The 26540-nt window shown below is 43.7% G+C and overlaps 2 protein-coding genes across 6 annotated transcripts; one reads left to right on the top strand and one right to left on the bottom strand.

Moving 5' to 3' along the window:
• The first annotated feature begins 1637 nt into the window (after positions 1-1637).
• On the top strand, positions 1638-22548 carry nhsl3 (NHS like 3). 5 transcript variants are annotated; one of them, XM_088319351.1, is made up of 10 exons: positions 1638-1736; positions 2430-2786; positions 17413-17571; positions 17672-17715; positions 17783-17921; positions 18016-18123; positions 18200-18351; positions 18417-18614; positions 18692-21812; positions 21906-22548. In XM_088319351.1, exons 2-10 carry the CDS (start codon positions 2555-2557, stop codon positions 21944-21946), a joined length of 4194 nt encoding a protein of 1397 aa, XP_088175477.1. In that variant the 5' UTR covers positions 1638-1736; positions 2430-2554; the 3' UTR covers positions 21947-22548. The 5 variants fall into 5 exon arrangements, with proteins under 5 accessions (XP_088175477.1, XP_088175476.1, XP_088175475.1 ...); XM_088319350.1 differs by having other exon boundaries at positions 17413-17580; positions 18420-18614; XM_088319349.1 differs by having other exon boundaries at positions 17413-17580.
• Positions 22545-26321, bottom strand: yars1 (tyrosyl-tRNA synthetase 1). Its single transcript, XM_088319354.1, has 14 exons — positions 26243-26321; positions 25584-25657; positions 25361-25507; positions 25109-25284; positions 24840-24969; positions 24670-24750; positions 24476-24568; positions 24254-24389; positions 24096-24181; positions 23900-24032; positions 23722-23831; positions 23438-23631; positions 23214-23355; positions 22545-23114 (listed from the first exon to the last, which is right to left on the bottom strand). Exons 2-14 carry the CDS (start codon positions 25638-25640, stop codon positions 23004-23006), a joined length of 1596 nt encoding a protein of 531 aa, XP_088175480.1. The 5' UTR covers positions 25641-25657; positions 26243-26321; the 3' UTR covers positions 22545-23003.
• Between the last annotated feature and the right edge of the window lie 219 nt (positions 26322-26540).

The following is a 26540-nucleotide window of genomic DNA, read 5'->3' as shown; positions in this document are numbered from 1 at the left end:
TGACATTACGTCCACGGATTAAGTGATTCCAACACACTGACAAAATCACTTGGCTCAAGGAGAGGACTCTGTGACACTCCGGCGTAATGTTCTTCTCTTTTTAGGAGGAGGGAGGGTTCAAGAGTGTGTGTGCAGGGAGGCGTCAACTATTTAAGGGGTTCTAGTCCAGAACTGAATGTCCTACTGAGATAAACTGAGACGTTTTGTTCTGCATCTGCAACTAAACACATCAGTATGTCCTCTTTCCTCATAAACCGACATTTTTCCTCTCTCTTAATTAGTGTTCAATTGTAATGTTTGGATAATCTAAAAGAGGCGTCGTCGAGTTTCCAGGGTGTCGCCGGTGATGTCAACACCTGGTTTGAAATGACACCCCCCCCCCAGTGGACGGACGGAAAACAGATGCGGTGATCCTCCGCAGACAGAGGGACAAAAGAGAGAAAAACAAGAGCGGGGATGGAAAGCTGCAGCCTGTTTTGGACCCATCACTCGGCCGCAAAACGACCACACCCTCGCAGGAATTCCGCGAAAATATTTTGTGTCGTGTTTTTAAGGGGAGACCTTAGCAAAGTTTGGAACTCCTTGATTTTTTAAAAAGTTTTAGAGGAGTGACTTGATTGACTCACCGGGGGAACACAGTGTCCTAGTAGTTAGCACGTCTGCCCAGCAGTTGATGGGTTCTGTGTTGAGAGATTCAAACCCAGAACCCCTCGACTGTGAGGCAGATGTACACCTTTCTACCCCAAGTGAAACCTGAGACGTCTGTAGTTGAGCTGAAGTAAATGGAAAAGATGCAAACTCAACACAAGAAGGCCTAAATTGAGATTTGAACCCTGAACTACAGCAATGTGAGACAGACACACTAACCACTAGTCCCAGGTGCTGTCCTTGCCATGTTCAAACATTCCACAGTTGGATCAACCGGCACACCTGTGTGCCGAAGTTTTCTGTCATTTTTAAGTACTTTATCGTCGTTGAGCTTTGTATTATGGTAGGAGCAAAGTTTAGCCTGGGTTGTTAGCGGAAGTGCACTTTCTTCCAAATTTAAAAATCTGTCAACCAATTGTTTTTAAGGGGAATGCATTGGGATTGTGCTAGCTTCATATTGTAATTAAATATATTGGAAGTGAGAAATATTGATTTCGATTATAATATGGAGGTGGGGACGGGAGGCCAGTTTTTAATTGATTTCTTTTTGCACATGGGTAACTATTGGTCAAATGTTGCCCTCATCTGACTGCCAGTGAGATTCTTGGGGCCTCCCCCTCCTGCCCCTGTGGGTCTTGGCCCCCACATGCAAACCAGATGAGCAAGTCCTGCTCAACCCACCCGCCCCACTGCAAGAAGTGACGCTCACTTGTCTCCACTCCCACTCCCAGATGTGCGTGAGTGTGTGTGTGTGTGTGTGTGTATGTACAGTGGCTGAAACAGGGACTTTTCCCACACCATTGGGCCTCCTTCCATCACTCACTCTCCGTGGTAATATTTCAATGCCGTGAATTCACCCGCTTACCCCAAAAATGCCAGAAATGAGGATCATTTCTTTTAAAAAGTGTCCAAGAGCGCAAGGAGAGGCTGGACTGGTGTAGATCACAGCTTTGTGAGAGGTGGGAGGAGGAGGGGGAGGGACTGACTGTTCTGCGAGCATGATGGAACTTCAGTCTCACACATGCACTCACACAAACTCCACAAAGCTGAAAGACAACAGCGAAGCGCTACATAGTGGACCTGAGCAAGTAAGTTTGAGCGTCTCGCTTGCTAATTTACTTTTGCTTTTACCATATATGCTTGCTCCATGTATGCGCGTACTGTACGTTTAATCCGGCAAATATGTCGCAATAGTCCTTCACGGGGCTTCTCCAAATAAACAAAAATGGAAGACAGAGAAGCGAGGGTGAGGGTAAACAAGTGTAATAGAAACCAACCAAGTCAAAATTTAGAGTTCAAAGATTTCCTGGAGAAGTCAAAGAAAACTTCAAGCATGTACAGTAAGTTAGTTCGTCGTTTTATCTGTTGTTTTTTTTTTTTTTTTTTGTGATTCCACAACAGAAGCGTACCCGTGATGATAACCACAGACCTCGCAAATGTCATTTATTGTAACATAGAAAAAGAGAGGAATGGGAAAATGGGTATTATTGATAATAATAAAAAATGAAGAAAAAAAACTTTTTTTAAATATATATATATATATACATATATATATATATAGATAGATTTTTTTTTTTTTGCTTTACAATATTTTGTTTAGCTAAATGCTAACACACAATGCAAAACGTAATTGACAGGCTAACAAATATAATCGGCCTGACAGATTTGCGGCACTTTTTGTTTTATTCAACTCATCGAAATCTTTCGCAACACTGTAATTTTTTTCCTTCTATCCTCCTCTTTCTTTCTTTCTCATCCTGCTGATCTCATTGTTGTCCCAGGTGGTGACAAAGCAGGAAGCGGCGCAAACTCCAACGAGGAAAAGCGCGTCCAACTCGCGGAAAACATTTGGATATTAAAGCGACTCACCCGGCTCGTCGGGAGCTTGCCGGGCCCAACCTCCGCCATGTCCCGGAGGAGGTCGACGGGCGACCTGGTTCCCTGGGACGTCACCGAAATCGTCGGCCGCGAGGCCAAGGCGCAACGCGGCCACAGGAAGCCGGGAAGCTCCCTGGGGCAGGCCATCAGCTGGTTGAGGAGCAGCCAGAAGAGGAAGAAGAAGAACAAGAAGAGTGTCGCTAATGGCGGGAGGCAGCTGGTTGTGGCTGATGGACTTCAGAACCAGGACACGGCAAAAGGTGAGACACATAAGTCGTTCGGTGACTAGTGGAAAACTACCACGGCAAAGGACCACTTTTGTCTAAAAGGAGCTCCTCAACTCACTTCAAATGGCTTTCCTGGCTCAAAGACAAACATGACTTTGCGAGACAAATAATTGACATAATTTATGATAATTAGCACACTCATTTTCTGGCATCCATTTTGATATCAAAACTATGTTGACGGTCATTTTTCGAGCATTTTGACTGATCTTTCAAGCGCCACCGAATATTGAGACGAGGCCGTTCCGTTGCTCGTGACCGCGTCACGCATGCACATAGACAGACGCTGATCTCTAAATCCCCCCGCCCCCCCGTTTGCTGATGCGTTCGCTTGCTCGGCAGCTCGGAGATTACGGCCGCCGTCGCCGTTTCCTGTTTTTGTTCCGCCTCTCAAAGCCATCCCTCTCACTCGTACCGCTGACTCTCCGCGTATGCGTGAGTGTCGGAAGCGGACCACAACTGCTGGAAACTTTTGAAGTCGTCCTCGTGCCTAAATTGGAGGTGGTTTTTGCAACGTGTGTGGGTGCTCATCGACAGCGACTACTTTTGGAACACTTCAGAGGATGTGGTCGGGGTGGCGAACGGGTTGGGTTCGGGGTATGAAAGCGTGGGAACCATATTCCTAGCTTATTTTAATACCCAAATAGGACTCAATACAACGTTGAACAAAATCCTCGCTTATTTATATCCAAGGCATTCAATAATTAGTTGGATAATGATAAAAAACATTTTTTTTTTTTAAATAGCGGCTAGTTTGTTTTGATGAGAAAAGGCCTGGCCCTGAAATGGGTGGTTCTCTTCTTTCTCAAGAGGCCAATTAAACGGTCCAATTTGCAGTATATCGCCAGATGCTGAAGCTATATAAAGCAACGTCACATTGGGAATGGTAGACCAAAAATTTGGGTACCATCCTCGGTTTTCTGTTCACACCATTGCGGAAAGAGGAACAGATTTCACGACATGGAAAATTAAATCCATAGTATTAAATAAAACAGCATAAATGCTTTTTTTTTTTTTTTTTTTTTTAACCACAAAGTTAAAGGAAAAACTGTTTTAAAATCAACAAATAATATTCTTAGAAATTAATAATTTGACATTGTCTCGTTAAAAAAATAAATAAGGGAAGTTGATCATTTTTTGTATTATAAAAATATAAAACACATTATTTTTCAAATAAAAAATGCACATAAAGGGTCGAGAGGATGTTAGGCACACTGTAGACCAGGTGTGGGCAAACTACGGCCCGGGGGCCACATGCGGCCCGTTAAACGTTTTAATCCGGCCCGCCGAACTTGAAAAAATTTAAATGAATAATCCTTGTTAATGTTTTATTTTCTAAATACTGTGGTTCCCCTCTGTCAAATTTTAGAACCCATTGTGACCCGCCAATCAAAAAGTTTGCCCACCCCTGCTGTAGAAAATTTGTTTTTTGTTTTTTTTTTGTAATTAAAACTCATTCAGTACCAGCCCAGGTAAAATGAATGTACTTTTTGGCGTCTATACCAGTCAATGGCAGAGAATTAAAATAAAAAATAAAAAAATAATAATAATTTGGGGTATTTGAATTCAAATATTTGAGTGCATTGGTCCACAAATTAATGACCGAGCACTGTATTGTGTTGCGCTCGCCTCTCATGCAACGCGAACCTTCTTGCGCGTGCGTGTGCGTGATGCTAAGACATACTCAACTAAAACATGTCTTTGTATTGTGTCATTCCACTGACTCACTCTTGTCATCCTGGCACCGGCCGCTCGGACCAACAAACCAAAGCTCCGCACGACCTCGTTTACACGGATTCCTCGTCCTTTTGAAAAGCCAGCAGACACTTTTGAGCCGAATTCCTGGGCGTTTTGGCGCGAGACGGCGTGCGTCTGTGCGTGCAGGCAGCTTGGTTTGCTGGACGACGGCCGCAGTTATGTGATGGAGACGAGAGATTAGAGCGCATCACAAAGGCTCATTCGGAACTTTTGAGAGGATTCTCTAGGAACAAGCTCACAGTTACCTTTTTTTTTTTTTTAATTAGAGCACACACCTATTCATGACTTCATAATGTGCTAAAAGAATTTGAATTTTTTTTTTACGTGGTCCTACTATACCACAGATGTTTAAGCAACGCTTTTCTGTTTATTTTTTACAATATATGCAAGTCTGAATTTAGAGGGCAGCACTGAATTTTAACAGGAAGAGATTAAGAACAAGGCAGAGAAGGTCCCAAACTAGCGACAGTCGTCGACATGAAAGAAAATGTGTGAATCATTTCGGTTTATAATTACTCTAGCATAAATGCTAATTTCCATTAGCCACCCTATGTTAGTTCGCATTATAGGTTAGCTTTATGCTAGCAGACTTTCTGAATTGTTAGACCATTCTCTTTCATTTTTTTTTGTCGCTTTCACAGCAAACTTCAACAAACAGCTTGAAGCAAGCGCACTTGACCTCTTATTCAAAACCGTTCGAGCAAGTCTTCTTTTCATTTTGCGTCTTATATAGAGTCTGCGCGACAGCACAAAGAAATACTACGAGTGTTTGAGTGAGTTTAAAACGTGTTTAAGACATGTGAGAGGTAAGATAAATCGACAACCCCCCTGCCATAAACGAGGGTTCCTTGCAATATTCGATCTTTTTCCTCTGTCTGTTTTCACAGCATCTATTTAACACGGCATTGTTTGGATGTGTGTGTGTGTGTGTGTGTGTGTGAGACAGAGGCTATCACTGTAGTTGTGTGTCAGTGGCGCGATGCTGGGCTTTAGGCGGCGCCTGGATAGAGAGTGCAGTCATGACATCACCTGCGCGCTCACTCATGCACACACATGCTTACAAATACACACACATGCGCACACCCCAACACACACACACACACACACACAAGGAAGCGAGCGTTTGCCCAGCGCAGCTCATCTTTGTGCCTGTCGGAATGATGAGGTCATTTTTGCACAAGCGCTTCAATTTGTTTTCTTTGTGTGTGTGTGTGTAGCCATTGTTTGTAACTTGTCTGATGTTGTGTGTGTTTAATGTGTCACATGAAAAGGGCTTGTGTATGTGTGTTCAATAGAATTTGGGGGAGGCCTATATAGCATCAGGTGGTCAACTTTAAAAAATAAATAAATAAAATAAATCACTCCGTGATCGATTCATAAAATGTTGCATTCAAATAGCAGCTTGTGTGTCTGCTAAAAGTTACTCGAAAACTTGAATATCGCAAAACGACAGAAGTCCAAATTAAGAGTTCAAACAAAAATATGGATTTTTCTAGTCGGTCCAAAATAATGACAATTAAAAAAAAAATAACAAAAAGAGTTCCACATTGGAACATTTTTTTTTTTTTTAAATAGCCACATTCTTGCAAACAGGAAATGAATGTGAGTCTATTAACCGAACTTGCGGCGACAACTCCAGCGTGTGCTCGGCTCACTTGCCGCGTGCCAGTTCACGATGTGAGATTACAGAGCTGCCCAAACTCAATTGAAGAGTTGAGCGGCTCGTTATGAAAGCGTCAAAACAACTTTTTTGCTCTTTTCCCCAGCTGACTGCGGGGCTGCTTTGTTACACTTTGACAAGTTGGCGAGCAATTAAAAGGCGGGAGTGTGAAAGTTTAATGAGAAGCCAACACAATAGCCTTTGTAAACATTATTCACAACACACACACACACACACACACACACACGGTTTGATGAAAGAGGTAATTTTACCTGGGTAAGCAGATACCTCCAGTCCTCATCCATCACGTCGGTGAGGTAAACGACTCCTGGGCGACGACGGCCCCGTGAGGCGCTTGTTGCCATGGCAGCAATACAGTCAGCCAACAATGCCGTCAATGTTATCTTCGTGTAGTGGCTGGATTGTTGATTAATTCAACTGTAGGGAGGACACGCCATTTAACTCATTCACTGACAGCCCAGGTAAAATGAAAGTACGTCTATATCCGTCAATGGTAGCGAATGAGTTAATATTCTTTCGGGAAATAATTATTTTAGTGCTGCTTTGATGTATACGTTTTTGTGTGTGTTTTTAAGAAGAAAAATCATCTATAATATTATAGGCTGCTTCATAAAAAAAATAAATAAATCAATAAATCTGCTCCTCCTTTTTAGACTGCTCTAGCGCCATCTGGTGGCATCTAGATGCCAAGTGAAGGGAGCGGTTTGATTCAGGCTATAGCCCTGTTTAATGTAAAAGTAGTGCTTTGCCGCCCGCGAGTGGCATCTAAAATTTGGGCAATTATGAACTTTTTTTTAGGTTTGTCACTTGCTAGGGCTGTAATATGTGCTTTAATTATGTCCTTGCGATATTTTGAGGAATGTGTTATTACATCTGGGAACTGTTTACAATTAGGAAAAAACAAAAAGCATCAGATCTCATTTTAGCCCAAGATTAAAACGTGCTTCTAATGAAAAGTCTATCCTGTTCCATTTTTAGAAGCTTTCATTTCTCTTTACATAGTTTTGCACTCGTGCAAATGACACCGCAATTGTGTGCACCAAGCAGCCTCGTGTCGTGGGGCGGCAGCTTTTAAAGGATGACGGTAAATGGGTCGTTTACAAGAACACGGCGTGCGTTTGATGCGGCGACGAGGCAGCTGGAAGACATCACTAGGGGTGTGGGAGGCGAGGCGGTAAACACGCTGAGTATATAATGTGGATGTAAAGTCTGACTGACTGTGTGTGTGTGTGTGTGCGTGGCTGTGTTATGTAAATTGATGTAGTGGCCACACATGTTGAAAAGTGCGCACGCTTTTTAAAATGTCTTCTAGTGTGTCTATATATATATATATATATATATATATATATAAACATATATAAATATATATATATATATATATATATATATATAAACATATATATATATATATATATAAATATATATATATATATATATATATATATATATATATATATATATATATATATACACATATATTTTTTTTTCTTTTTTCTTTTTTTAATGCTCCAAAGGCTTTTCATAGGCCCTAATAAGGACAATCACTATAGAATATGGCTGAATGGGGTTTTTTTTGTGTTTTTTTTGTAATGACACTGTCTTGCCACTAGGTAGCAGTGTTGGGCCACTTGGCCTTTGCTATGAAGCCTCTTGAGTAACTTGAAGATGCACTGTCGTAGTCATGCTCAAGGTCATTTAAGTTCATCCGGAATAATGATTCTTATTGTTTTTTTGTTTTGTTTTTTTCACCAATCTGGCGGGATGTGCACTTTAACAGCCGCACAGCCTTAATGGCGTCTCGGTGTGGTCACCTTGGCGACCACTTTGAGGACGCCGCGCGTCACACGCGTGTCATTAACGTGCATGCGGGGGTGTGCTGGGCTTTGATCACAATGTATCTGGGCCACTCTCTTTCTCACGCACGCACGCACGGACGGATGCACGGACGCAAAGGCTTATAGTGCTTGAATGCGATGCGTGTTTGGGGTGTGGTTGCGCTGGTGTCTTTCTCGTTCCATGCCTGCCATTGCTGATTACTTCACAAACACAGGCAGAAGGGGGGGGGGGGAAGCTGGAGTGATGTCATCTCACGCCTGTCACTCCTTAAGGGGAGTAAACATCCCGAAAAGCAGAAATTGAGACTCCATCTCTGAAGACTCTCAGCCTGGAGCAATAAAAAGGGTGGAGGGGCTTATAAATTCTTCACCGAGACGCAGAGCAGCTCCCCCACACCCACCTCCTTCTCATCACTCTGTAAATCTTTTTTTTTTTTTTATGGGAGGCTTTTTATCTTGTGCTGTGGTGGTGGTGTGGAGGGAGACGTGATCAGGATGACCATGATTTCATCCCTGTCCTCCACCTCGCCGCCATTTTATTTTCCGATGAAGAATATTCCATTTCATGTGATACGTCTTCGGCGGCCTCGTTCTGGAGAGCTGCTATTGATCGGTGGTCAAAACGACGGCGCTGGTCTGGACATCATCAGAGTTCTCAGTGAATCTCAGACAAGCTTATTGCCATGAGCTGAGAGGAAATGGTAGAGCGGGAGATGTAGATGGGAAGTTGCTTCTGGAATCACAATGCATTCATCCGTTCTTCTATAGCAGTGATTTTCAAACTTTTTCCACCAACTACCAACTGAAAAGACGCTAAGCTGTCTAAGCATGATTATTCCAGTTCACGAAAACGAAACTAAAACTGAAAAAAAAAACAGTCAAAAGCCTGCATGCGTTCCGTTGACAGAGACTCCTCACGCTTCGCTTTTAGAGCCACAGGTACATATGAAATTATCAATTATATTGCAAACTGTGAACAGTCGTCCCTCGCCACATCGTGGTTCTCTTATTGTGGGTTCAGTGCATCACTTCTTTTTTTTTTTTTTTTTGGTGAAGCACACTGCATGTCTCCGGTAGAGCAAACGTCATTCTCATCATAGCAAGCGAGCGCCTGCGAAGCAACAAGCTTCCCGCTGAACTTTTCCAATCTTCCACCGCTGCCTTTTATTTGAGTCACGCGTCGCCCTCCCTGACATCTCCATCAATCGCTCGAGCCTCCCTCGCGACGCATGTCAATCGTTTTGCGAGCGACGCCACGACACAATCAGCTGTGAGCGCCGGAGCATGGGAGGGGCACTTTGCCTCCTCGCACACGCGCACACACTCCTGATAGTGGATGCCGCCGTCCGTTCTCTGTCTCGAGCAGCTGGATTTGGAGTGCTCGTGGATAACGCATGTCAGTCGGCACTGATTCAGCATTAAAGCTCAGGTGATCGGATAAATGACGATAGACATAGAGGACACCGTTTAGCAGGGGGGGCTTTAGGGGAGTCCCCCCCCCCAAAATAAAAAATGGGGAACAGCGTCCAGAAGCGGAAGAAGGTGGAGACGGAGAAAAGGCCCCCCGTACTCTGGGAGAAATCAAAAGGCTTCTGGCTGATCGGACGAACAGACAAACTAAGGACAGGTAATAGAGCAAGCCCTCACTTATTCGATACGACTTTTTTCGATTATAAAGAGCAGAGCAGTGCAACACCGGAGGGAGGAGGACATGTGGGAATAACAAGTCGCAGTGACCCGACTTCTCGTTAGTCATCATTCTGCATGTTTCCTGCTTATTGCACAAGTTTCTGTGTTGTGTGTAGCAGCATTCTCCCTGCCGGGAGAACACGCAGTTTTATCGTCTCCCGCGCTGACGCCCGTGCGAAGAGCCCCTCGAGCAACAGTCGAGCACAGGATGAGCAGGTTTAACACGCGCTTTTGCGCTGACGTGCAGATTGTCGGATAATGTGCGGCCGCGATCATCACGGATGCGTTTGATTTTTATTTATTTATTTTTTTTTAATATTATTAACATGTGACGTGTGTCGCACATAAATGGATGGGTTAAAAATCTCATGGCCCTGCTTTTTATTTATGGCATTAATATTTCATCATAATAAAGTGGGTGATATTTACGCCAATGGCTGCTAATGGGGAAAAAGTGGATCCAAAGCAACATTGCGTTTTGGATTGACCTCAAAATAACAACTCCGACGTTAGTTGATGGTCCACTGGCTCCTAACGAGGAGGTTGTTACCAAGGCAACCACCCATTACCTACTTTAATGGTTTATACTGTGAGCAGCCAGGACAGCATTTGAGGTGAGAGAAGTCATATTGTTGTGTGCATGGCTAAAAGCACAACACATAAAAAAAAAAAATAAGACCATTTGAGATGTTTTATTAACTTCCGATTGATCTCGTTTTGGTCTGTTGTGAATGGGCTCAAAAGTTTGGAGTTTAAAGTGGTTTGAAAGTGGACAAATTACGGGAAATGGATATTTTTTTTTTTATAATGGCTTGGATACAAATAGTTGGGTCACTGGATCGAAAAATTAAACAATTTGGTTTTGTTCACTGCATGCGCCACATAAACTAATCCGCACACTTTTTACACCGATTATCACCAAATTAAATTTTAAAAAATTCTGAAAAGTCTATTTGATTAAAATCCACGACAGACACTAAAAATAATAGCATTAAATTATTAAAAATCTGCAAGTAGTTTAGATTTATAATTGCCTACAGACACCAAATGATGTTAAGCACTACTTTTGTCTAAATGAAACTCCTCAACTCACCGTTTTCGTAACTTGAGTCGATGGATGACCGATTCTTGTGTATCGGGTGGTCTCGGACTCAGGTCCCGATGCTCCCGTCCGTGTATGCGAGCCCGGATGTCGGCCATTTCCACTGATCGCCTCACGCTTAGTCACTCATGCAATTTTTCACGTTAAATAAATCCCAGTTCCTGTTCATCTGCTCGATTTCACTCCCCCCTGCAAATAAAACAGACAGAGCAAGAGAATATTATTTTATTTTCTTTTGCAACGTCCTTGACCTTCATTTCAATGTTGATTTATCTCGACCATGCCATCGTCTAGCTTTACCGATTGATTTCATGAAAATAAATAAATAAAAATGAAAAATGTGACTTTCGGGACCGTGAATGAAAAACCTGCAGACAGAAGTAGGCCGTGTGAATGCAAAGCAGCAGCTTCTAGTCCGGGGAATACGTCAGGAGGAGAAGAAAAGACGGTTCGACTCGGCTGCGACGAAATATCCGCGTTGTTTTCATTACGGTCGCGTCTTGTGCGTGGGTTGCGATATTCTATATTCCGTCACCCCCGCAGCGTTAGGCTGCTGTGTAAGCTTTTGCAATAGCGTAAAGCGAGGCTAAGGCGCTCGCTTTGATGAGCCCATTCACTGCTGGCTGCTGTCAAAGTGGTCGACTCCCCGCGGAGAACTGAAGCAGATCAAGGGAAGAATTTTTCATTTGGGCCAAACGGGAACATGGCTTCTTACGTCGTTAAGATTCTGCGACGATACCGGCACCAATCGGGGAACTAACATTACCCTGTACTATGACAAGGTCAGGGGTAGCAAAGCGCTACTTTTGTCTCATACAAACTCTTCAAGTCACTTCAACTCGGCACAGAGCTGCCGCAAGATGGTGGCAAAGCACTACATTTGTCTAAATGAGGCTCCTCAATGCACATGTGTATCCATATAACCGTCTGACGCAAGTCCGCTAGCTTGATGCTAACACACGATGCATAACATAACATATATAAATATATTCTTTATCCTCTGCAAAAAACAACCAATCTAACATTATACCACCCCCTGGTGGTCGAGGTGCACAAAACAGCTCAGTTGAGTGAGTAGCGCATTGTGCAATGGTCTCACGATTCTGGCTGCGACGCACAAGCCTGTCCATCGCATGTACGTAATTTCGAGACACAAAATTCTCGGAGGCATAAGAATAATGATAATGATGACAAATGGTACTAAAAGCCGTGGTGCCGCTCAGTCGTGCGGCTTGAATGTATCTCTGTCTTCACTATAAAAGGACTCACTGTTGGCCGTATAACTGGCTTCCTGCATCGCCAGCGAAATGCAATTAAGACGTCATGACATACTGTTAAACACTCACACAATTCTGTGAGTAATCTCGCTTTTCGCTATTCAGAGAAGATTTTTTTTCCCCCTCATAATAACCGATTTATTATGATATAATTAGGGCTATTTTTACAATATCACAAATTATTATTAATTATGGCTTTTTTTTGTCTGGCTTGTTCTTTTTCTAGCAATAGTCCAACTTTAATCTCATATTATTATTATGACGATGTTGCAAAATGATATTTAAATTTATTTTCTCATAAAATCACAACTCCTTTCCTTGTATTATCACAAATTTATTCTGACAAGAGAACAACTTTACTCTCATGATTTAAATTATTTCATAAAAATTAAATTTTTATTGCATTATGACTTCAAAATTTGACACTACTTTGAAAATTTCATAACTGTATTTTCAGATTTTTTTTTTTTAGAAGTCATTCAATTTTTTTCTTGTAATATGATTTTCAATTGCCCAAAATATTGCATTGCATGCATTATTTCTGCTCATTTGTCTTATTTCATGTACTCCTGTGTTCCATTCATAAAAAAAAAACTAAAAAAAACTTGCATGATCTGCAAAGCTGAGCGTGTCGCCTGCAGAACTCTCAGAATTCAGATGAACAATCCGTATATTCAGTCATGGCAGCGAGGAGGTCAGGATATGTTGCCTCCATGTTGCCGAGGTCACAGCGGGCAACCGAATATCTCTGACAAGCAGATGGTTCTTCAGCTTTGGCGACGCAGCTACACAAATACATCGTTGCCTATTTTTTTTTTCCATAAACACTCGCTTAAATGCAGAATCTTGGAATTTCAAAATAAATGACAGTTATTGGAGGATGTGATTTTTTTTTTTTTTTTTTATAATTGACTTCAAACTTCTCACACATGTCCTGCTGTTCTCTACAATAAAAATAATTCGGATAAAATAATACTTCCAAATGGGATGCTGGTCCAAAAAAATGAACACATTTAATTAAGGCTGCAACTAATTAATGATATTGACAGATTTGGGTACTGTTATTTAAAAGGTCAAATTTCTCACGTAAGATCAGCTCATTGTTGTCGTTTGATTGAGGACGAGGAGTCACCGCAGCACTCGGGCGACCTGCAAATTCAATTGGGTGATTTTTGTATGGGCAGACAGCACACGCGTGTGATGTTGAGTGCGGCGGACACAAGGCCGCATCTATTCCATCTTAATGCGTTGGGCGTGATTCGCCTGACACGTTAACTTAAAGTTTCCGATTCCTCGTCCCCCGCAGCTTGGCTGATACCGTGCCGCTGCCGAAGAGTGTTGAAAATTCACGTCGTCCATGTGTGCAAGCTTTGACGCTTGCAGTCAAATGCAACAAGTTTGCACCATGTGACCTGATTTGAACTTGGTAGCAGAACGTTGCAGGTCTGTCATTAACTCATCAGCCGCTAAATGAGTCCATTCATCAGTGGATTTAAAAATAACTTTTGGGCGGTCGCAAAAATATCCTGAGGGTAAGGCCTTCGCTTGACACCCTGTCATTTTAAAAGGGTCGCCCAAGGGGACTTGACTGCACAAGAATGTAGTGAACCCTATCGGACTTTTACGCATCATTTAACTCATTCAACACCATTGACGGATAAATACGTCAAAATCCTTTTTTTTTTTACTGGGCTGGTTGTGAATGAGTTAAGATGGCTGTTCCGTCATCGCATATGCTAATCAACGCCACTAGGGGGCATTTCTGCATTCCATCTCGTGAGTGTTAGTGATGTAAAAGTTGTGTTCTTGGTCACTTCAACTCAGCTCACGGGCCTGATGCTAATAGTGAGTGTGACACACACACACACACACACAAAAAAATCACGCACACACACGTGCATTCATAGTGTGATTATTCTGTGTGTGCTTTTTGCCCTTATTTGTATTCTGCAGTTTGCTGTGGTAAACTTGAGTTATGAGGCCTCTTCTACAAGGAGCACTAGACTATTAAACAGAGATGCGGTCCATCCGACACACACACAAATCCCCACACAGGAAATATACCACAGGATGTGTGTATCTTGTTACACTGTCTGCTCTAGCTCAGAGATGCGAGGGCACATCCACAGAACGAAAGTAAAGTCTCGCAGCCGCTTGAGAAAAATAAATGTATTTGTATTCTATAAGAGGGCAAAATTTATGTTGTGTCTGTTTTGGAGGAGCAACATTGCAGTGGTTTACCTTTATACGCTGTCGTCGTGCCGTTTCCACGGTGACACAAGCGTGACTCATGATCCAATCTGCAAAAGATATGAACATATTTTGATTATTGTGGCCATGAAAGTGAGCACTCTTGGGTCAGCGGGTTTTCTTGGTCCACTGCTCTTGTTACCTGATCGTGACGCCATGCGCAATTGCATTCATGTTTGTTTTTATGCTCTGCTTCTCCCATGACCTCCGAGTTGAGGACGGTGAGGAGCCAATATAGTCTCGAAGCTATTCGACTTCCGCTTTAATGTCTTTGGCATCACTTCAAACTGGCCACGGTCTTTATGTAAGGTGACCGGCTGTCGTTGCATGTCCAGATATAATTTAATCCCAATATTATGTGGTTCGCTCATTCACTGACAGCCTAGGTAAAATTAATGGACTTTTTGACGTATAAAGCCGTCAATGGGAGTGAATGTTAATATAACACCCTCTAGTGGAGGACTTGATTATTTTCTCATCACTTTAAGTAAAACAATTCATCTCCACTCGGCAACAAAGGGGATTAACAAGCTTTAATTGCACTCTATTAGAAGTGCTAACTAGTTTATGATTTATGACATCTTTGAAGGTGCCACTCAAACAGGCGGTAAAAATAATTTGTTTGCCTTGTCAAAACGCTTAAAAATAAATTGCCGGCGTGGTGTTGGATGTTTATCATTTCTACTGGTTGGCGTTTGAAATTAGCATATGTTAGGATAATCATGCGCCAAGATTGTTGTTCTCCCGTGCTGTGGAATGGCAAATCAAAGGCGTTTGGAAGCAAAGACTCCCCTATGCCCCTGTCCCCCAAGACCAGATGGCGTCTCTTTGGACCTTCGAGTGAATATTGAAATAAGGAGCGGAGTGAAAGGAGGCTTAACTTGCTCGATTTCATTCGGAAAAGCTGCTACAATTGGAAAGAAGGAGAGACTTTTTGGAGTTACGAGAGAGACAATGATGGATGGATTCAGGTTAAGTGATAGGCAGGTGCAGGAGATAATCCAGTGGCATGACTCCTGTATTTAAAGCCGCTCTCACCCGAGTTTGAACAGTCGCCAAAAGCCCTGCCAAGGCCTGGAGTTGAACTGTGGGCAACATCCAGGAGCGAGCTTTACCATAAACACAGACTTCTTCCTGCACACTCACCCCGTCGACGCAATCGTTCGAGGTGATTCAGGAAAGAGGAGCAACCGGATGACGCCGTTAAAATCTATTTATAAATCAAAACAAGACCTCTGGAGCCGCAGGGCTAAAAGGCCAGACGAGAGGAGATGTGAAGGAGGAGAGATTGGCAGAGGCCGGCGGGAAAGTGATGCGAGGAGACAAGAGGATGATACAGGCGCACCCATTTGTATCGTCATTGCAAGGACGCAACCTCAGCTGGCCCCTCGCTTGAAAATAATGAGACAAAGCAGACAGGCTGAAGGCGACTATTAGGGGATGGTGATGTGTGACATGACAACAATTAGTGACAATAACTACATGCATGACCAGCAGGCACTAAATTACAAGTCCGTGTTACAGTCTTTCCAGAGTATCACATGGTGAAAAAGTAAAAAAAAAAAATATGAAAACTGTCAAACTAATCTAAGTTGTATTGCAATAAACACAAGCTTACAAGAAAAAAGTTAAATTATTGCGGGCATACATAGACGCGTGTCTCTATAGTGAGGGTTGTGGGGGTGGATGTGGCCTGAAAGCCAAACTTTGACAGCTGAGGGGTAAGCGGTGGTCCTTTATTTGGCAATAAATGGAGGAGAGGCAGAGGGAGGTGAAGCAAAACAGAGGGCGGGAGCGAGGGAGAAAAGGAGGTGGGGGGAGGGAGGTTGCCGGGTATCAGACACGGGGATAAGGCAGCTGGGGTGGTAGCAGGTTTTATTGTGAGCTCCTTCCAGAGCTAGGTGGAGTGATCAAGGAGGAGGGAGTTTGTTATGACCTGTTTTTTGTTTTACACCAATGGGTTCAGAAATTTGGTGAAGTTCAGAGATTATTTTTTTACTTTTCACCAGAGACAGGTAGAGAGGACTTTTTGTACTTTGAGACTAGTTTCCGAAGGGTGAGGAACTGTCATGAGGTTGGTGTAGGGATGGTGGTTTATTTGAGGAGGAGCATCCACTCCCTGCTGTCAGTCTTCAAGAAGAAGGGTGAGTGTTGTTTTATCGCAGGATTTTTTTTAACTATGAAGATGAATCTTTGTGTTCATGTAAAAGATGATACAAATCCCACATTAAACATCACCGCGCCCCCTTCACAGACAAACGTCGAATCGGGGGTCTCTCTAATGAGATAAACGGCTGTACCGACGGTCGTCTTAATCAACCAAAAGCCCTTAACCTCCTGCATGAGTCTACTAAATCTGCGAGGCAGGGGGTCTCCTCCTCCTCCGTGTAATCCTGACGATGACTCTTTTGAAAAATTGCCTTGTGCAAGTATAAGAGCCACCGTGTTAAAGTTAACAACAGGATAGAAAGGTGATAACTAGCGTTGACTTTGTCCCGTGTGAATAATGCCATCAAGACATGCAAGGAGAAGATTCAGGTCTCAAGATGTCAATGAGTACAGGACAGACTGGACCATCTTGCTTCAATAGTACAGGACAGACCAAGTTCCCAACAAGGGAGACTCCTTAAGAGAGGGTCCAATCAACCCAATTATCTAATCCCTTTGGGACTAGCACAGAATTACAGATACTGCGATTAGCCAGGCTGGAACATCTGCCCAGCTTCTTTATAGGCGAGGTGTCACGTTCGCAACAGGTGGAAGTGTACAGGGTTCAATGTAAAGCTGATAGGTTCTGGCAATGGACACCTGTTGAGCAGGGTGGGTTGTTGCTAACGTCGCTTACCTAAGAAGACAACGGTGCAGCTATTGAACTACAAATAAGTTGAAGTATTGTGATCCAAAGAGCAAGGACGTTTGTTAGTAGTGGTTGTTTCTTCAGAGGGGATTAACTCCAAAATGGAGTGTGATAAAACAGTCGCATTAAATTGATCCATTTATTTCTCGGCAGCTGGGACCAAGGCCAACGATGAGCAGAAGAAGTTGGCAGTGCACTACTCGGCCTCGCAACACTTCCAGGAGAACGTGTTCATCGAGGGCAATCGGCCTCGTTACCTGGAGGACTTGCACTCTGAGGCTCAAGAGGGCTTGAAAATATTACAGCAGGAAGGTCAGCAAGGTATCTAAAACTAACTTTTGTATTGAGCGCTGTTCATACTTGGGGATAGTACATCAGGTTAACACGGCCATATTGATTTGTATTTACACAGAGCACGAGAGTGGAGTGAACTTCACTGAAGATGAAAGCTGTGCTGTAAGTGCATTTAATCAAACATAAACTGTCCGTGTACCTTTTGGCGTGTTAAGTCTACTTTTATCAGTCGTCAGACAGAGCACATCCAGAAGATGATGTTAACTCTAAAGATGAGGACGGCTCTCTAGAGTCAAAATCCAACTCAGGGGTTACTGATACCGCAAGAACTTCCTCCATGTCGACCAGACCTGTGCTCACTCGTCAAAGTAATCACAGCTCATAACTTGGAAAGATTTTGTGATAAATGTTGATCATTCCAAAAACACGGTCAGTAGCTCTATTGTGGACTGCCTCTCTCAGGTTCTACATTCAAGCCTCTGCATCCAGTGAAAAGGTTAGAAAAGAACAGAAAGAGGAACAGAAGGACCACCATTATGGGTATTCCCAACCAAGTCCAGAAAGAACTTGGTAGGTGATGAGTCCAAGAGCACACAGAACTTTTTTTGCGTTAAACATCACTGAAATTTTCTTGTCCGTTTCCCAGCATTGCACAGAGGCTCGACCTTCCAGCAGGTTGTTTCTACTCAACTACCCAATCACAACAGCCAATCGGGTGTTTTCATCATTTCAACTGTTGATGGAGGCACCCCAGTGATGACTCAGGAAGGAGCAAGGGTGCACCTGTCAGAGGTTGAAGTAAGTTCCACTCAGTGAATTGGCTTAACTTTTCATTTCTAACTTCTCCTTTTATATCTCCAAAGCAGTTATCTGAGGATAAGCAGCAGAGGAAATCACATCTTCAGGATGTGTACAAGACTGATGAACCCACCAGACAGCAGGGATTTGGGACCCATCACTATCAGTCATCTGTCATCAGGCCCAAGTCTGTTGCAGTACCTGGGATGACTACTTTTACTTCCTTCAATCCTTTAATGAGTAGCTTCCTCATAGAACCCCAGGTAAGGAAACAACAAGACGATATCATGCTGCATCGTGTCCCTGTACACAGAATTCAACACCCTTTTGTTCCTCGCAGGGTCCAGTGATGTCCGTATCGCCTCAGGCTACCTATCTATCTACAATCATCCCAAACGCGGTGCTGCCAGCTTCGATTGAAGTTATCGAAATTGACCGTGGCAGCCAAAGAGGCAACAGTGTCAACCATGGTGGCAGTGCTCACACAGTGAGCAAAAGCAGTCTGTCTTCTGGGGGTTCATCAGCCAGCCCTTTTCTTTCCAGAAAAACAAACGGTGACAGTTCCCACGCAGGTAGTTCCTTCAACAATTCAACCACACAGGGTACCACACACAAAGTGGATCTCAATCTGCAGGAAAGTTGGGTGGATTCTACAGGGGACCAAGAACTCACCAGCCTCCAGACTTCAGTGAATCGCATTAGTAATAGTGAAAAAGTAACGACCAAAGAATCTGAACCAGTCATGCCATGTACCAGTGGGGATGATGCAAAGATCAAACGTAATTCCACTCGAAGTCTCTCCATTATCAAGACCAAGCTACCCCCAGCACCTCCACGAAGATCAAACTCACTTCATAACAATAAGATACGGACCAGTTCCAAAGGGAGAGAGGGCAAAGATGTAAATGTTACCGCTTCGCAAGGGGTATCAAGTGCTGCAGGAAGTACAGCAACAACGGAGGAATTACAATCAGTCACTGCAGAAACAAGCAAGATTCTGGATCCTCAGACATCTGCTGTTGAAGCACGAACAACAGGAGAGTTTGTCTCAGAATTCAACCCTTCATTGCCACAGAAAAATCCCCCAGAAGGTGAGAAATTTGAACGGACCATTTCGCCCTCCAGTGGCTACTCCAGTCAAAGTGGCACCCCAACACTTTCCCCAAAAGAGATCAGCCCAATTTCTCCAGATAAACAAAAGATGAAACCAGTTAAACCAGAGAGATCTGTGTCTCGAGCCTCATCCTCATCTCCTTCCTCATCACTTACCTCCCTATCGTCTGGTACATCTGAGCCTGTCAATTCGGATATTTCAAATTCTTCCACTACTAGTTTGCACCCAGTATCTGCAAAAGAACTCACTTCACCTTTGAGAATGGAAGTCAGAGAGCTGTGGAATGTTCCACCACCTCCCAAGGTCCAAGCACCATGTCCTCCTCCTCCTGAAACATGGGCTCAAAACAGTCACACCTTTGCACTTCTGTGTGGTCCAAGCCCCCAAATTAGCAAAGTATTCACAGAATCAAAAAAAACACAGGACAGTGCAGTTAAACACAAAGAACGGCAAACAGAAATCAGTGAGTTGTGTTTTGAAAACCAAACTCAAGACAAAGCAGAAACATCAGAAATACATTCAAAGGATGACAAATTCCTCTGCGACATTCCTACAGATACCCAGCAGGTTAAAGAAAATACGCAAGGTCCAGATGCAGAAGAAGATACATTTTTAGCTAAGGACAGGATGGAAAAATCACCCAAATTACAAGGACAAGAGAGCTGTACCCTGATAATGGATGACTCTGGCAGTTGTGACGTTTTCACACAAAAAGAACCACCCCCTGTTATGAAGAAACCGCAACTGAGGGGACACATAACGTTGAGAGAAAGACAACAAACTGAAAGTCGCAACATTACCACAACCTTTGAGGATGAAGTGGACACAAGTGACGTCCCATCAATACCAGCAAATTCTATCCATCCACAAAACATTAATAAAAGCTCACCACCACCTTCTCCTCCACCTGCTCACCAGCCTACGCCGCCTCTCTCAAGAAAGTCACCTCGCACCTCTGTATCAACATCACCGGTTGCGTTACAAGGAGTACAGGAGGAGATCTGTGTTACAGAATCATCTTGGCCACCTCCACCACCTCCTTTAGAGGGAGACTCAGTCTTTGATGGGGGGGATGAGATAGAATTTCCTCTTCCGCCTCCACCTGACGTGACATACAATATTCCAGCAGAGGATAGTTGTGCCAGAGCCATGGATGCTTCAGACACTCCAATTCCACCTTTAGAAGAATGTGTAAAGACAATTCAGGACACCGGTGAAGCCGAGACATCTATCCCCCCAGAACCAGTTCTAGTTCAAACTGTAATTTGTGACAAGAAAGACACAGAACCTTCACATGGACCGGTGCAGAATATTTCACCAGCTTTAGAAAGTCCATCATCCACAACCAATAGTCCTTCAGAAATCAAACCACTCTCTGCAATAGAGTCTTCCGGCAGTAGCCTAAAGCGACACTCTCTTGAGATTGAAAGTCACTCTGCTAGTGAATCTCCCATCACTTCACAACTCTCTACTCCGGTTACATCCCCATCACCAATGGAGAACCTTACCACCGGGGTTGCCTTCAGACGGCCTCCTAGTACTGCCCATCGAGACAACAGAGCCAAGGAGCTTCTAGCTCGACACAAAAGTGCACCCATTCCTAAAGAGGATGCTAACATACCTCTCGTCACCCCTTCTTTACTTCACATGGTCCGCCTCCGTACTGTCAGTACGACTGAGGACGATTTGGACGTTCTTTCTGAAGAGACGTCACCAAAAGAGGGAGCTCTAGTGCAGGAGATTTGTCGAACCTCAAGCATAGGGCAGCAAAACACTCCGTCAAAGCCTACCCGCAAGTCTCTTAAATCACCCCCTCAGCCGGTGAAAACCTATGTAGCACCTCACACCCCTTCCATGCGATTACAAGAAGCCATTCGTATAAAAACTGCAGCACTTTCATCAAGAGAAGGTTTTTCGTGCCGACTAGGGATGAGACCATCCTACCACTGTGGGAGTGAACCTGGGATATTGTCCCTCAAATCATCTGAAGCATACGACGCACAAAGACTCCCTGCCTCTACTGCAAGCTTCATCTTCTCCAGGAACACCAAACGGCTTGTTCTTGACACTTGTGCCGCCTCCTCGACTGAAGAGCAGGCTCGTGTGAAGCAAACAGTAGCAGCTGATCTCATGCGGTTTCCTGACCAAACGAATGCCGCTACTTTCTCAAGTGGTGGGTTGAGGTCTGAACGGGTTCCACCACCGGTAGCGAGGAAACCTTCACAAGGCAGCGTCAGTTTTTCACAAGACCGTCCAGGGAGTTCAGCTAAAATGGAGACCATTGTTCCTGACGCAGATGTGATCGGAGCACAACAAGATTCCAAGGGAATGGCGCTTCCCGAGACAAGTAAGGAGCACCAACAATATTTATAACCACATTCGGTAATCGTATCTTGTATGAAAGTAATCTTTCCAACTGTTGTTCTTTTTCCCCCTCTAGCTACAAGAGTGACCGCAGACACAATTGAAACACTGTTTTAAAAGCACTTTGTGGCATTTAACCAAGAGGAGCCACAGGAAAGCCTACAAGCAAGTTACCGACTGAATAAATGGGACTATTAACTCACATAAGAGTTGCGTTGACTGAAAAAAAACAAAAAAGCCTTAGCCTGAAATGGCCTTCCAAATGTATTTATGCAAATCAATAGCTACCACTTTCTTATGATAGCTTTATTCTGGAGTATTTTTCTAAGCTTCTATCAGACTAAAGCCCCACTCAGGATGAACTCGTGTACATATGGGCTGAACTGTAAATACTGTGTGAGGGTGCCCCCCAGAGGCCAAATTTGGGAACAGTCACATCAGACTGTTTTATGTACAGAGATTTAGACCTGGCCTTGTAACATACAATTTAAATAGTATAAATTGTACTAATTAAAGTTATTGCTTGGAGGACAGTAGAGAAACAAATCATTCAGTTGAGACAAAGGGAAAGAGTATAGAGAACATGATTATTAAAAAAAAAAAGTTATTTAGAACAGAGGCACTTTTGTATAGCTCCAGATGGTCAACTATGAAAATGCTTTTATTGGATCACCATCATTTGTTTCTTGGCTGTAATAAAAGAGACAATTTGAGATACATTTATGAAAAGTGCGGCTATTTATTGATGGTTCTATTCAATGCGTAGGTGATGACGCCAAATGGATAGAACTGGACCACGGTCACACCACAGACTTCATCCACAGTTTATTCCACGTCAGAGATGATGTATCGGCAATATATGCTTGTATGACTGCTTCATGTGCAGTGCTACCCATGATGCAACTGCACAAATAGTCAGGAAACCGTCAGGGATAAAGTACGGTAGCACATTTTGGTGTATGTGTTGATGTAAGAGTGCAATCTCTGGCAGATAAGTTATGAATCATAACAGGTCCCATGACAAGTACCCACTTTTTTTCCCTTTCAAAGGTCATTTTAAAGACTTTTAGTATCCGTGTTCCATCGCGCTCCAAGAAACCATTCCCGTTGTTCCCGTGGCAACTGGTTGAATAAATGTACTCTTGCAATGTGGCTGGCAGGTGAAAGTGGGTACCTAACTGATATTTCCGCCTTTCAGAGTTTTACAGGTGATCTGTCCTAGTTTGGTCATCAGTAGGTTGCCTTTCCACTGAGCCACACACTCCTCTGAGATCTTCAGGTCGACCTGGGGAAGAAGGCGAAATAACGGTGAAAAAAAAATACATAATTCCAGCTTGTCTGACTTTCTGCTCCGTTTTATAAATAAACGGATGGAGAGGCATACTTGTAATTTCTCCCACACTTTCTTCTTCGGGTTGAGTCTGTCATCTGGTTTGCCTGCCTCGTAACCTTCCACAAAGACCCGGTCCCCTGGTGTTGAACCTTCAGGAGGATCAAGTGGCTCCACCCTCCTGGGCTCCCCTTCACTACAAACAACCCAAACAAACAACACGGTAAGGAGTAGGAGGAAGATGAAGAAACTGGAAACAAAAAGACTGGTTGGAGTACATGGATGCGCAGAGTAGCATGGCTTGCGACTCGATTCCTCGCATCTTCTGGGGTTTGAGATTGCACAGCACCAGCACCATTCGGTCCTGCAAGTCCTCCTGGGAGATGTAGGCCACCAGGCCGCTGACCACCGTCCTGGGTTCTGCCTCACCAACGTCGATCTTCTCCAAATACAGCGAATCAGCGTCCGGATGCTTTTAATAAGAGAGCGAAGGACGACGAAAATGTGAATCGTTTTCAAATTCAAATGAATGAAATGTCATAAAAGTGCGAGTACAGCCTACCTTCTCCACACTGACAACCTTCCCGACCCGGATGTCAAGTTTGGATGGTGCCAACTCCTCGTCATCTCCTCCCGGACCTCCTCCTGCCTTGGCCCCTTTTCCTGCTCCTTCTGCATAGACAAACGTGTGAATGCAACGCTAACCGATATCGCTTCACATCACATGACACAACACTGACTCGACTTTGTCGTAGGGTAGGCATCGTTGGTCAGTTTGCGCAGTTCGGCGGACTTGAACTTCTGCCGGATTGGCTCCAGCAGCTCGTTGAGGGCCGCCTCTACAGAGGTCTTCAGGTCTCCGGGGTGAATCAGCTGGTGAGAAATGAACTTTAGTCCTGTTAAGGAGAGTCTGAATGAAGCGAGTCAAGAATTTACCTCGGCTGCAAAGTCCTTCTCCACTTCGTCAAACGCAGTGTAGACTTTGTCGCCACCAAACTTGGCATCTCTTTTGATGGAGAATCCTAAACGGAATCGGGTTGTTTTGCTAAATGGCGAGTTTCATAAGCAGCAATTAAATACGTTTTGTGTCATACCTCCACGAAGAGGGAAGAGCACAAATTTGACAAAGGAGAGAACGCCGTTGTTCTGGATATTTCCCGGCTCACAGAAGACCTTTTTCAGCTTCTTCTTCAAGTCTTCTTTGGAGTCCAACAGATCGAGCTTGGAATCCTTTCCCAAAAATCAGCGAGCATTACAAATGAAATACACACATTAAGTAGTTCCGTTCAAACTAGCTGCAAAAAAAAAACTCCTACCTCCTCTGAGGAGCTCATCTTTGCACCGGTCAGTCCTGGTACCATCGGGTTCATCAGATGGACGCGTTTGGCGTAACCCATGGGGGGGAGGTACTGCAGAAAAGTGACAACAGGCAACAACAAAAAAGTGACATTTTACAAACGAAATTAGAAATAATGTGGGAATGCTAAAAGGTGCTGAGGCGGCGTGGCACCTTCTCTGCAAAAGTGAAGATCTTCCTTTGGTCCACTCCTCCAAATTGGGCGTCCACCTTCAGGTACTCCTCATCCAGCGCCTGAGGAGGGACACTATTTTTGTAAATGTTTCCATTCAGCACTTGTATGCTGATTAAAGATCTCCGTTCAATGGGTTTTATGATATCACCTGAAGTCCTGGATACAGCAGACCACTCAGCAGGGCGTGCTCCACCTGCTTGACCACCTCGGCGCCAGCCTTTTTGGCATCGTGCTCTGTCACCATGGAGGACAGGCGGTACACATCCAGAGTGTACTCTCTGAAATAAATCAAACCAAAAGGCCCAGAATATTATTTTTAATGAAGGTTCAGTTCTAATAACATTTCCCGCTGACTAAATCAAACGCGATTTGAGGATTTTTAAATTGGATGCTTTGGCTCACTGCTCACTGACTGACCTACTGAGCTGGTAGTCGGTTCCTTTCACAAACTTGAGTTTATCCAAGGGTACGCCGATGCTCTCCAACATGGCCTTAATGACCTCTTCGTAGTACTTCACCCGAAGCTCCAGCAGCTCCCACGGAGCCTTCATGTTATCGAGGAAGGCGTGCAAATCCGCGAACAAAATGGTGACCTGAACGAGCAAAGTAAAACACAGATTTGATTTGATTTTTCGTGAGGAAATGAATGGTAAGCTTTCGAGCACACACCTCACAACCAGCTTTGAGGAAGTCAGCTATCTTGGACATGGGAACGAAATAAGCCACGTGCGGCTTGCCAGTGGTGGCTGTTCCCCAGTACACCTTCAGCTCCCTCTCCTGAAGAATCTGCTTCAACCTGTCTTCCCCGAGCACTTCCTATGTCAAATGAGCAACATGGAAGACGTCACAGCACTGCAGCCTCACGGTGTGATCACGTGCATCGGTGACCCACCTGCAGGTTCCTGGTGATGAGGTGCAGCTTCTCATCAGGACTTAGCTGAGCCGCCATGATGAAAGGCCTTCCAACTACAACCAGGGACGTTTAAAGCGACAAATTATGAATGCGGTACATCCGGAACCAAGAGACAAACCTCTAAACCATGAGTCCATAGCGCTGTCTAATGCATTACAATACATTAGATTACGTTAGATAGATAATGACTACCAAAAGGTATCCCATATTAATAGCAAGCTTCATTTGTATTACTTATACTGCCAAAATCAAAACAACGTGATTTGTTTACCTACTTAGGTTACAATTGTATTACTACAGATAAACTAATTTAATTACAGTGCTTATTATACGTGTAATTGAATGGAGCTCGTTGTAAATTGTAGCACCAGGCAAGTTAACGTCGAAGAATGCTCCAGTTAGGTTCATAATAAAGAATCAGCACAATATTCAATTGAAATTATCAAGCATAAATAAACTTAGGTCGGAAAATGCATTCACGTGAGCTATCAACAGCGTTCGCTAGCTGGTTAGCAGCAACGCCATGCGCAAGTGTCGGTTCGGATCGAAAGCGCAAACGTCTTGTTCATATCTTCATTCATCCTATAGCCCATGTTAAATAAATATAGAACTGTGTCGGACGGTCAAAACAGTCTTACCTCGAGAGATAAAGCGGCGTGAATGAAATAACAGCTGGGTGGTGGAAGCTGTCAAGAGGGTTGCATCAGCGATCGATTGGGGTCCACTCTCAGGAAAAGTAGTCGAAAGTCGAGCTAATGATGCTCGACGAGGTTCATTCAGTAACAGTGATCAAAGTTGTGAGTAATATGACTTTTATTTTGCTATTACCGGCATTATGGTCATATATATTAAACAGAGGGTGGGTTAAAAGAAGGTTTTGTCGTTGTCGGGACTCCCGTCAGCGTTAAATTGTTTATTTTATGTTTTTTTTTAATA

Source organism: Idiotropiscis lumnitzeri, chromosome 16 (genome assembly GCF_059441095.1).
Source record: "Idiotropiscis lumnitzeri isolate Australia: NSW breed Sydney's pygmy pipehorse chromosome 16, RoL_Ilum_1.0, whole genome shotgun sequence".
Taxonomy (NCBI): domain Eukaryota; kingdom Metazoa; phylum Chordata; class Actinopteri; order Syngnathiformes; family Syngnathidae; genus Idiotropiscis; species Idiotropiscis lumnitzeri.
This window is presented reverse-complemented; position numbering and strand designations above follow the sequence as displayed.

Bases quoted from the DNA above. Each gene is read 5' to 3' on its own strand.
- nhsl3 (XM_088319349.1), top strand. From the start codon at position 2,555: ATGTCCCGGAGGAGGTCGACGGGCGACCTGGTTCCCTGGGACGTCACC. The intron at 17,716-17,782 runs GTAAGTGCATTT...TACTTTTATCAG, and splicing joins CTGAAGATGAAAGCTGTGCT to TCGTCAGACAGAGCACATCC. The intron at 18,615-18,691 runs GTAAGGAAACAA...TGTTCCTCGCAG, and splicing joins GCTTCCTCATAGAACCCCAG to GGTCCAGTGATGTCCGTATC.
- yars1 (XM_088319354.1), bottom strand. From the start codon at position 25,640: ATGGCGGCTCAGCTAAGTCCTGATGAGAAGCTGCACCTCATCACCAGG. The intron at 25,508-25,583 runs GTGGGTCACCGA...CATTTGACATAG, and splicing joins TCATCACCAGGAACCTGCAG to GAAGTGCTCGGGGAAGACAG. The intron at 24,033-24,095 runs GTAAATTCTTGA...ATTTCTCACCAG, and splicing joins AGAAGGACTTTGCAGCCGAG to CTGATTCACCCCGGAGACCT.